General features: G+C 44.6%; 1 protein-coding gene across 1 annotated transcript in view; it reads left to right on the top strand.

Moving 5' to 3' along the window:
• Positions 1–5870, top strand: part of efnb1 (ephrin-B1) — a 59369-nt gene extending 53499 nt beyond the window's left edge. Inside the window, exon 5 of the mRNA XM_026357274.1 lies at positions 1620–5870. Within this exon, the coding sequence (XP_026213059.1) occupies positions 1620–2011 (392 nt within the window). The 3' untranslated portion in view covers positions 2012–5870. The remainder of the gene's footprint in view (positions 1–1619) is intronic.
• Positions 5871–12282: the final 6412 nt, after the last annotated feature.

Below are 12282 nucleotides of genomic sequence, written 5' to 3'. Positions count from 1 at the left end.
TACAATAACTTTTTGACTTACTCCACAACTTTGCATTCCCCAAACTTCCTCTAAGTACAGACTGTTCTGCCTGTCCCAATGTGATAAGCCGTCTTCATTTAATAAATGCTTATTTGACATTAGTGGCTCTATAAAAAGATTTCCTAATGTCACTGTCTACCATTGTTAGATCAGTGATTCTGTCAAGTGAAGAAGCGGAGGGTGGAATGAAGGACGTTTCTGTGCAGTTTGAGGGGCTGAATTTTCAGGAATGAAATTTCTGACAGCTCCTCCATCTCCCAGAATGTATGAAATTCCTTGCTCCTCTGATTTCACGATAACGTGCAACTCGGTAGCTTTCAGTGATGTCACTTGGTCGCGATAAGGCATAAGGCGCAGTTATCCCTTCTCAATAAATGCTTAAGTGCACAGTGGTCAGCCGAGTGTGGAGACTCAGTCATTAGTGGGGATGGCAGTCTCTGGAGGCTTTTGTGTGTCTATGGTGGTGTGTGTGTGTGTGTGTGAGTGTGGGGGGGGGGTTATGGCCAGTAAAGAGTTGGTTGTAGTGGGTTGGGTTTGGAGGGGGGGGCTCTTAGTGCGGCTCTTTGGCAGCAGCTGCATGCATACATGGAAAACAGATTTGGTTCTTCTCGGATTTCAGTCACTGGAGGAGCCCATCATTCTCTCCACCACCACCACCGTCCTGAAGCCCTTAGAGAAAAGGGTAAAATAAAGATCAGATGTGCGGATGTGCCCTCCTCATTCTTTTTTTTTTTTTTTTGGTATCTCACTTGGCCTTTGCTTTACAAATGTGGCCTTGACATGTCGTGCAACTTGCCGGTACTCAATCTTATCCGAGCAGGAATCTTTGTTGTGTTGAGTGATGACTACAGATTTCATTAGGAGGCTATTTTGATTCAGCTCATTCAATTAGATTACAGCAGCGTTCCTGTTAGTCCTGTAGAGCAAACAGAAAATGGGGATGTGAGCACAGTAATGTGATGTACATGTAACAGGACTGACTTGCTGTACATGTTATTACTCCTGTAATTGTTTAATAGTCTCTAAAGGACTTTATGAAAGTTACTGGGAGGAGGAGTGGAGCTGATCTTATTTAGTTTTATTAAAAAAAAAAAATCAAGGACCTCCCGAGTGTTTTCAATTTTTTATTTGGAGACTCTTCATCACTTAGAAAAAGCACCACCACTCTGCAATATCTCAAAGTAATATATTTATTCAAGCAAATGGTGAGAAAACAGCCACAGTCTATTTCTAAATATATAGGCGTGCTAAATAAACCATGTTCATAGTGACAAAATAAGAGCAGGCGATGGTGCTAAAAAGCTTTTGTGGTGCTCACCCCTCCACATAGCATCTACATCTGGCAAAATACACTCCTGTGACACATATGAAAACCATCTTTTTGATGTACCTATTTGATCTCTTTTTTTGTGTAATAAATCTCAGAAACATAAAAATGTGGGGTAAAAAAAAACCATGAAAGAACCTCGCCTCTTCTTCAAAAAGAGTTAGACTACCCTCCCTTCTGCAACTATAAAAATGACAATATCCTCCTCCTTTTCTGACCTAATAATTTTTGTGCGGTATCTAACCCCTGTCTTTTTTCTTCCTTGCTCTAGACCACATAAATCAGGGCCAGGGTTCCCCAGAAAACTCGGACGGCATCCTCGGCTCCAAAGTGGCCGTGTTCTCTGCCATCGGAGCCGGCTGCATCATCTTCCTCCTGCTCATCCTCCTCCTCGTCATCTTGCTCATCAAGATGCGCAAACGTGCCAGGAAAAACTCCCACTCGCAGCCCCGCCCCTCGGCGCTGTCCCTCAGCACGCTGTCCAATCCCAAGCTGCCCGGGGGCACGGCTGGCACAGAGCCCAGTGACATCATCATTCCGCTGCGGACAGAGAACAACTACTGCCCTCACTATGAGAAGGTGAGCGGCGACTATGGCCACCCCGTCTACATTGTCCAGGAGATGCCCCCACAGAGCCCTGCCAACATCTACTACAAAGTCTGACATGCCCTGAACAACCAGCGACACAGCCAGGAGAGAGAAAAAGAGGAGCGCTTGATTTCTGTTCTTGGGAAGAACACTTTCCTTTGCATTGTGGGGACTTGATGCTTCTTCAAGCCCCTGTTATTTCTACCACCTGCTGCACAAATCTGGAGAGACACGCACTGACCAGTTACCAGCGGGGTTGTGAGCTGACTGACGAGAGAGGTTTATTCTGTTTGTTTGGGTCGTTTGACAATCCCCCCCTTCCCCCTCCCCAACCCCTTAGCCTTCTCTTCCCCTAAACTCCCACCTTCTATGTCTCCCCTGCTGTGCTCTGACAGGGGGGGGGGGGTGAGGCTGGAGTGAACCAACAGATGGAAGTCCAGCTTCCTGGTTCGCTGTTCCCTTTAACGGGCAGGATATAACTTATGTCAGTTCCCTGAAGTACAGTCTGTGCTACACCCAATTAAACACACCATCCTAGCACACTAGCCAGCAACTGGCAGACACAGGCTCCCAATGCCACTCAGCCTGCAGTGTGTGTGCAAGCATAAAACGCACGTGTGTGTGTGTGCGCGCGTGTGTGTAAGTGTTAGTCAGGGCTCCGTGCTGGGCCAGGAAACTCTCCAGATAGCTCAGGTATCAGACACAGTGTGTGAAATAATGTGTTCCTCTCCCTTCGCACCTCTGATGTTTGCCTTACTTACTATTTTTGATGGAGGATTTCCTCAAACCCTGATTCAGTTCACAAAGCAGTTGTATTTTATTAGATTTTTCCTACAAGTGCACAATGTAAAGAGTTGAAACCGTCATTATGATTACTCCATCTTCTCACCACCCACATCATCCATTGCGCTCATTTCTTTTTTCTGTACTAAGTACTCTGACCTGGACTGTTGATGTCAAGGTGTGTATGTGCATGTGTGTGTGTTACTGGAAATCCTCCCTTCTCCACTGGTCTAATATGAGCTTTACTGTTAGTCTGGTATTTATGACCTACTTTGAGTGTATCTGAGGGTGTGTCTTCTGTGAGAGTGTGTGTTTGGGCATGTCTAGACCAGTCTCGTATCTGGGCAGACACGTCGGCTTAAGGGTAAAACGGTAAGTTACCCTATCGTAACCCTCATAAACAAGACAGACAGACTGACGTACCGACGGACGTACAAGATCTTACAAAACCCCTCCATTACTCCAGTTGGCACCAATTGAAGGTTTTATTGTGTGTGATGAGCTTCTGGTGAGATGGTTTTTAAAACAGCAGGCAGGCTGATATTTGTTTGTTCTAGCTTCTGGTGCTACAGTGTAAGCATCAAACAGTTAGTTTGATGCCTGCTGCTCGGGCGAAGTGGGCGTAGGTTGGCTGGTCGGCCGTGATTGGCTGGCCTACATAGGTAGGCTGCCCTATATATAAGTTGGATAGCGAGCTACAGCTCAACATTGGGATACAGTATTGTCAGATGCCAATTGGCTGCCATCTGTAGATGAGTCAGTGGAGTGCGCAGTCAGTAGTGTCGCCAGCGTGTGACTAATCTATGTGCCATCTCTGTGCCCACACTCACCAGCCGGGGAAGAGAGAGAGAGCGAGGGATAAAGGAGAAAATGTTCCTGTGACTTGGCTTTAACCTGAGAGGAAGATGGCGGTGGAGATGGGGGATGGGGCATGGGGGGGGGAGAGGAGGGTGATAGGTAGCGGTGGTGGGATGGAGGTATTTTAGCATTCATTTTTCCATCCTCTCACCAGTTGTGCTGTGAATAAAAATGCTGTGCAGAATATTCCATAGTCAAGGTGTTCAGCCAGCGAGGACACTGCAGCTCAGCTATCACACAGCCCAGGGCAGCGGCACCGAGACGGAATTTACTGCAGCTGGGTGTGTGCACTTAGTTGTCAGGGGAGGGGGTGGGGGGGCTGTTTGAATCTGCCTGTGTGCACGTGTAGGTGCTTCTCTTCCATGTTTAAGTGCTTATTTGTGCTTATATTTGCAGTTTTTCTCTCCAAATATGTATGTGTGTGTATGTGCGTGCGTGCGTGTGGGTGCGTGTGTGTGTGTGTGTGAATGCTTCTGTGGTCTAGCAGTTGAACAGACTTGTTTTGAGACTGGAACTAGGTGCTCCAAACAGTGTGTCTGCCAAAATACAGAGCACCGCAGTCCCAGTTAATGATGTGTGAGAGGCGAGGGGAGCAGATGAGGACAGCTATTCCTCAGTATGCCGACACGAAGTGACGTTTGAGGCACATGTGCGCACACGCAAGCAGAGACACACGGAGACTGACGGGTCCAGGTTTATCTCCAGTCAAATGGTCAGACTGCCGGTGAACGTTTGTTCGTCGGCAGGGACACACATCATCTGCTGCCACATAGGCTGCTGTTGCCATCCACAGATACACACCGCTGAGTTAAAAGACAGCCCAGCTTGAAGACTCGGGGAAGACTCCGATGGCTTTTGCGTGTCGTTAACCTCAGAGTTAACAACCTAAACAGCTGCCTTTTTCTTTTGTGGCCCTGTGTTTTAACTCAGCATGCAGCCCTCAGTGGCCCTCTGTGAAACACATCTAGATTAAATATTTTTGTTTCGGATCGGTGCGCATCCATTCACCTACACCAGCCAAGGGAGTCATTACCAAATTACCACAAACCATATCTCATTATCATTCATTCTAGTGACCACATAATGTTATTCTAATTAGGGGGGGGGGGTGAAAAAAATTAAAAGGACATGACAGAGAAATGTAAATATATGGATAGAGCCCAATTTAAGATGTAATTTCACCTGAACACTGCTCATAAGAAAACTTTAAGATTAGATTTTTGTAATGGAGGATGTTTGTAAATAGCTGTCTTTTTAAAGTGTGTTTTGTATGAATCCTTGCATTTTTGTCTCTGTTTGGAATATGTTTTTATTTTCTTTTTCTTTTAGATTTAAACTGAATATTGCAACGGATATACGAGCTGTATACGAGCAGCTTTCATCTTTTTATTTTGATTTTTTTGCAGCGTCCAGTATTGTCAAAAAGTCTTTGTTACCACACGTGTTAAAACAAAAAAAAAAAAACAACGGGGGTTCAGAGTTTTTACATCGCCATTCAACAGGACTCTAGTTTCTTGCAAACTGTTCAGGACTGAAGCTTTGTCACCGAGCGGCTGTGAAATGGATAGGTCATTGAAACTATGAATGATAAGATCCCTTCCCTGTTGGAGACAGCACTTAACTCTGCGTATGAAGACTGTGCTATTCCACTGCTTTTGAGTTACCCACACCTTCCACTCCATTATAAGATGTAAAAAAAAACATTCTGGTGCACAAAGATGAATCTTTTCTGAATTTTAATAAGACTATCGTGCTAGATAGAGAGAGAGAGAGAGAGAGACGTAGAGAGAGAGAGAGAGAGAGAGGAGGAGGAGGAGAACAGGAGAGGAAAGAGGAAAAAAGGGGACCACGCATGAGAGTGTGACTGTACCGCGCTCGCTAATAAATCATCCGGTTTACACCACTCATTATCTCCCAGGCGGTCCTTTGTTTTAAAGTTGCTCTCTCCTGCTCTTTCTCTCTCTCTCTCTCTCGTCATCCCTCCTTTCCAGATTTAGCACAAGGATGTTGGTCGCTCATGGAGCCTCACAGTAGGTTGACTTCTGCTATTGTTCAAAGCCACAGTATTATTTTTAATGTGCATGTGTAAGCAAAACCTGTTGAATTTGTTTCCCTTTGTTTGAATCATAACTGTCAAGTTTTGTTATTTTATTTCTTTTCTTTTTTTTATTTTTTGGTCATTCACTTTTTTGCCGCTTCTCAGCATAACCTATTGGCACCAGCTACAATGGAAATAACGTTCCACCAGTTTGGAAACTACCGCATATTGATAAATAAAATTTTTCCCATGGAATTTGTTCTGGAGTGATGTTCTTTATTTCTGCCTTCTTTTGTTTTTTTCCTCCAGGCTTTACATATGTGGGTAAAAGATTTCATTTCCCATCTCGGTGACCACCTTGGTTCATGGTGGGAGCATAAACCAGCCGCCCACGCTCGCAGCACTTCCCTCTCAGCCCCCCCCAAACCCTCACCTCAGGGGTCAGTGCTGCACAGATGGGTTTGTTCTGATACATTAGTCAGATTGAAATCACAAGCAGGCTTCATAAATTTATATTCGGGGTGTATGGACACGCCTTTTTGCATAGTAACTAATACCCGTATCAACCCGCTCTGCCCTGGTGTCCTCCAAAATTACATTTCTTCATACATGATTAAGCCTGATTGGTTGCACTCGGCATTTCCATTGCGTTTGTCTGAAATTACAGTCTGCGTTTATCCGACTGAGGAACAAACTCCAAGTCCTTGGTGAAAGCAGAGATGGCATGAAATGTTATTAAAGTGATTGGGCATTTTCTCCGACAAACACATCAGTGTTTGTGGGCATGGCTTTTGTGTGGCTGATGATGTGAGCTGAGACGGAGTGGGCGAGCGAAGAGACTGATGGCAGGAGAGAAAAAAGTCAGGGCAATGAGAGACATAATGTGCCTGTGGCTTCACTGCCCCCCTCTTCCATTCCCCGCCCAGCTCCCCTCTCTCCAGCCCCCCGCCCTCACGGTTTCTCTCTGCGCCCCAGGGCAGGTACGTTCATCTGGTTTTCTGGCTCGGTCCCGAGACGCCCCCATAGATCCATGTTACTGTGGGTTTATTAAAACCTTCCCCCCACTGAGCTACTGTGTGTGACTGCATGTTTTTTTTTTTTCTTTTCTGTGGATGTCTCCGTGTCTGTGAGTGTGCATTTGCCACAGGGTTCTTCCGTTGTTCGACAACAGAGTCAGAGTCAGACAAATAAGGAAATATTACTGTTGCAGCATGCACTGCAGCATTTTACTGTTCACTGTCCTCTGGATCCTTCCTAATTAAAACAGTAGCTTCAGATTCAAATTGTCCAGTGTATGCAGTGGTTTGGCTTTTAATATAAATATTACCACACTAATCTTACATGTGACACTGATGATCTGGATCAGTTGACCCCTGTCGCTACATTGAATTGAGTCCATTCATGAATCAGCATTTCAGCTTCTGCATCCTTAAACACCAGTGCATTTTTGAATTGCGGCTAAAACACTCTCTCAAGTTTTTCACTTGATGCGAGCATGTGTAATTCCCCCATGTTGTTTTTTTTATTGTGTAACACGGTGGCTCACACGTCTTTATAGACGGAACAAGTCACCTGGGAAAGCAACAGCTGCCAGCAGTTTGAAGTGGCTTGGGAACAATTTAACTTACACTCACTTTCATCCATGACCATGAATACTAATTGTGAGAAGAGCTTCCAAAGACGCTTTTGTTTTGCAGTTCAGGTTGTAATGTGGAAAAGAAGTAGTTCTCCGGAGATGATGACAGAGTCACTTTTGAGGCCTGCACGCAGAGCGAACTTGCATTTACATTTGTGGCATTATGTTGAACTTTCTTCTTAAGCTGACAAAATTACATAATATAAATTCATAGTGTGTGGCCACCATAGTAATTACTATCAAACCGATGTAAAATAAATGAGTGCAGGGTCTTCTAAGGTGAGGAAGAGATTAATGGTTCTGAGCTGAGTAATTCATTTTAGACTGCATTGGTGTTTTTGTTAATTTTTGTCTCAGATGATCACCAACCCCCCCTTGTACATTAGCATATCTGTAATTGACTTTTCATTTTGTTTTCTGCTACATCTTCGCCACAATGATGTAGCAGGAAGTCCTGGACGTCCTGTTAAATTCCGATGAGGCCACGAGGCCAGTACGGCTTGTAAAGAAGCCGTGGATGGAAAATAAAGTTGTCAGTGGGAGATGGAAAGCGATAGCCAGCCAGATGAGGGAAAGAGTTCAATAACACTCGTATGATTCCTTTAACGGTGTAAGTTGGCAGCGCATCTTAGTTTCCCCTCACGTCATTTCACACACTCCGCTCCCACACAAAATCTGCTGCATGTGCAGACGCTATCCACGATCTGTTGAAGCAAGCAGGTTGAAACTCTGCAACTCCTCAACTGTGACCATGCAGCCACAGGGAGAAGCGGTCAATATATCTCTTAAGCGATTTGCTCTGCCATCTCCTAATGTTTTTTCATATGGATGGTGGGAAACGAGTAACTCATGCCAGAATCAATATGACATGCTATAGGACATGTTCTTTCTCATGTAATGTACATATACATATTTAATGACTTAATGCATCACTCACCAATCATAAATAATGCAGGCCCACTAATGCCTTTCATCAAATGCTGCTCTTCAAATATCAAGCAGATTTTTTGGTCAGTCTTAGAGCTGCAGAGGAAACCTGAGACAGCACAGAGAGACGGAAACTGAGAGAAGAAAAACCATGAAAGGAGAGTTCATTAGTCAAACAGTAACATATGGATCATTCATGAAAGGGCTAATTAATGTGATTCAAATTCTAATCAATGGGGGAACTATATATCTAAACAAAGTTCCTCTTTAATCCCTCAGAGGGGCAGGAAATGGAAATTCCACCAAAGCATCTCGGTTCTCTTGGGTTATGGTATGCTTCATTTTTACACACACACACACACACACACACACACACAGCCGTCAGCCACATATTGATGGCATTGTTATGACCAGAACATGCCTGATCAGGCCCGGGCTGTGGCAGGGATCCAGGTCTGACCGAGACTCATCAATCATACAGGGAGTGAAAGAACCTAAGAGAGTTACACACACACGCACACACTTGTGGAAGAAACAGCGAGGGCGGCTGGCTGCTGGGTCACAGGTGTGGAGACCAAGGAAGAAAGTGGAAATGATTCCCTTTCTTTTTTTTTTTCCGCCTCCCCTTTAAAGAGAAACAGTTCTGTCGCTGCCTTCCTCCCTCCCATGTCTTTGAAAACATCCTATTTCCATCATTTCCTTTACCCAATTTAAAACCCAAACTTCAATTCATCCCCTTAGCATCACCACCCATCTTTTCCTCCAGCTCCTACTCTCAATTAGGCCATGCCTCGAATCTCGTGCATTATCTCTGCCGGCCATTTATATAACATGACTCCAAAATGCATTTGCACAATTTTCCAATTACAGTATTATGCCTTGAAGCTTTGGTCCTTTCTGCCTCTCATTTTTCCCCTTTCACTCAAACTGCTCGTGATGTTTAACACTACAGGAATCCCCCCACTGCAAAAACAGACACACATTTCTGTTTTACAATACTGACATTTTCTGCCCTTATGCATTATTGATGTTCATGACACTTTTTCCACCCTGCATGAAGGATTTGCATCCTGGCCTTCACTGACTGACAGGTGAGTGAAGGACACGAAGCTTAACTGGTAAATAAGAAAAAATTCATTGCCCCTCAAAAAGCGGAAATTTTGAATGAAAGAAGTTGTGTTTGGTCATAATTTCTTTCTGTACATCAATTTAAAAATTTCAGAATATCAACAGCATGAAATCCTTTAAATGAAATTAAATTAAACCTGTATACTTTGGTATTGTTGCATACAAATAGGAGAATACTGAAAAACATTTAATCATACCTGAAAGAAATGTGCAAAGGTGACATGTTTCCAACTGGGGGAAAAATATTACCCCCTTTGTTAGTAGGCACACTACATGTGAAAATCATCAAACTGCATTGCTCCATCTTTGATGGGTTACAAATATTTTTCATCAAGGCTCAGGGACAGAGAGATCCACAGTGAGAGACACTATGTACAAATGGAGAAGACCTTCCAAAATTAGTCCAAGAGCACGGAGCTCACTCAGCCAGGAAGTCATAAATGATCCAAGGACAACATCCAAGAAGCTGCAGGCCTCTCTCACCTCAAAAAAGGTCAGTGTTCATGGCTCCACTATCCAGTAGACACAGGGTAGAATATCATCCACGGGAGAGTGGTGAGCTGAAAACCAGCTAACCCAGCACAACTCCAGGGCTCCTCTGCATTTTGCCACAATCCACCCGACGACCACAGAACACAGAATACCACAAAACAAACAAACAAAAAAAAAAAAGCGGTGTGTACTGCACATGCTGTTGACGTAATACACTATACTGTGTATGAACGGGTGAGTTAACATTCAATAACGTTAAATGCTGATGAAATAACTGATGCGTGTCTGTTGCATTTATGGCTCAAAGTAGAGCCGCAACAAAATGCTGGATGAGAATCTTATTGACACTGATGGTATCAGTGGAAGTAATATTAAACTTGTAGTACCAGTAGTACTGCTCCTGATGCCAGACAGTGCTGTTGAAATAAATGGTATATGATCAGAAAGCAACCTTATCTCCACAGCTACTCATCTGTACGCTGGATGTTCCCAGTAGTCTAACTGTTGCAGCTACATTCATTAGCAGAGCCATAACGCTGCATCGCTAAATGAACACTGTCCGTTGTGATTATAAAGAGCTGCACTTCCGGCCTCTCCGGGGTGGCCGCTGAGAGCTGACTGGCCTATTGTATCAGTTCCTGGAAACCCAAGCTAATACAAGCTTTGCTGACCACCCATCTGCAAACTAACTGACCTAAATACTGGGCAACATCTGTGGGGGCAGAGATGGGGAATGCTGACAGATAGAGAGAGAGAGTGTGTGTGTGTAACTGTGTCTGGGCATGCCTTTGTGTGTGTGTGTGTGTGTGTGTGTGTGTGTGTGTGCATTTCTGCTGGTGTTTGACAATGACTGTGTCAAAATAATAGCATCTCTCACTCAGTGGAGCAGTGAAGGAGCTCTTAATGTCACTCGCCTTGAATGCTGCAGAACAGACCTCCTGTAACAGAGCACATTCAGGGTAACAGACAAACACGCAGCAAATACCCGACAGAGGAATTAAACCTGAGAAGAGCAGTCGGGAAGCATCGTGAGCGGGCGCAGACGTGCCTTTGTGTTCCCGACGATGCCGTGGCTGCAGAGGTTGACAGGATGCATTAGAGAATCCCTCCGTGAAGGGTGACTGACCTAAACATGTGACCTAAGTGCTGCCCTAGTTTTCAGGGTGCCGCATGAGATCTAGGAGATTACACTCAGCTGTATTTTATTACTAGCTCCAGACTAGCACGCTTGGTGTATTGGGGATGAACTACAGCACACTTTTTTTTTTTTGGCAACAGTAAGAGCAGCTTTTGGGGGAACATAGTTACTGGGGAAACTCATTTTCCCACACGCAAGCTGACATCAGTGAGACATCAGTGGAACGCAGGGGGTAACTGAATATTCATGAAGGGCAGGCACCCATTTCAGACCAATGAACACTCCCTCTCTCTCTCTCTCCCTCTCTCTCTCTCTCCCCCTCTTTCTCTCTCTCTTGCTCTCTCTCACGCACATACACACAGAAGAAGAAGTGCAAGGACTTGTTCCGTACCAGCAGGCACATACTCATCTCACGCATCACTGCACTCATTCATATCAAAAGCGCATGCTCATTACATACAAGAGCAGAACACACACACACACACACACACACGTACTAAACATTAGGCATCATACAACTCATCTAACTTGACTTCTCTCATATAGATATAATAAGCGTTTGAACAATATCTCTTAGCAGCAGCAGCTGCTTATGAATCCATTAACTCAATGAGTGCACTTCTTGTTTCATTATAAAATAACTGCTTAAAAATGGCTCCAGGCTAAATTTGCCATATGCAAAACGAGAAGAGACAGCTCCGCTTAAAGCAGATGGTTCCTAGCTGCAAGTAACAGCTGGATTCATGTTTCCCGTTCATGCAGACATTGTTTGACATCGCGATTATTAAACAGGCCCGTTTCAGTTCTGTTCTCCCCTCCGTGTTATTCTGATATTGGTATGCAGAGGCGGCTGCGATGGGAGGAGGAGTGGACGGCGCGATGAGAGGATAGACTTGGATGTGATGAGAGGCTGAGGGCAGTCAGTCAGTCTGGACGTTTGGCACAGAGACAGCAGATTCCATTTCCATGCCAATCGGCCTTGTCTCTTTCTGAATCAGACTTGACCTTCACAGGCTGATGACTCCAGAGGCCTAGGACTGGGAGACGCTTTCTGCCTAAAACCAGATACACACACACTCTAAGATATGTTACAGTACAGCACAATCACAATGGGAATAAAAATCCCCCCTCCCCTCTGGTCCGCATGCATCTGTGTTTGCACACATACAGTCATACTGTATGACTACATGCACAAAACCCATCAGAAAAAAAAAGTATTTCCCTTGATTTACTGTAAAGGAGTGATACAAAGGATTGACGTGAGACCAGATCGTCTTTAGAGAGCCAACCCTCGGCGCAGATGGCTCTGTTTTTCATCTAGCCTCTCATGAGATCTCATTTTCTAT

This window comes from Anabas testudineus, chromosome 10, assembly GCF_900324465.2.
Source record: "Anabas testudineus chromosome 10, fAnaTes1.2, whole genome shotgun sequence".
Classification (NCBI taxonomy): domain Eukaryota; kingdom Metazoa; phylum Chordata; class Actinopteri; order Anabantiformes; family Anabantidae; genus Anabas; species Anabas testudineus.
Note: the sequence above shows the minus strand (reverse complement) of the source record. Positions and strands in the feature narration are given on the sequence as shown.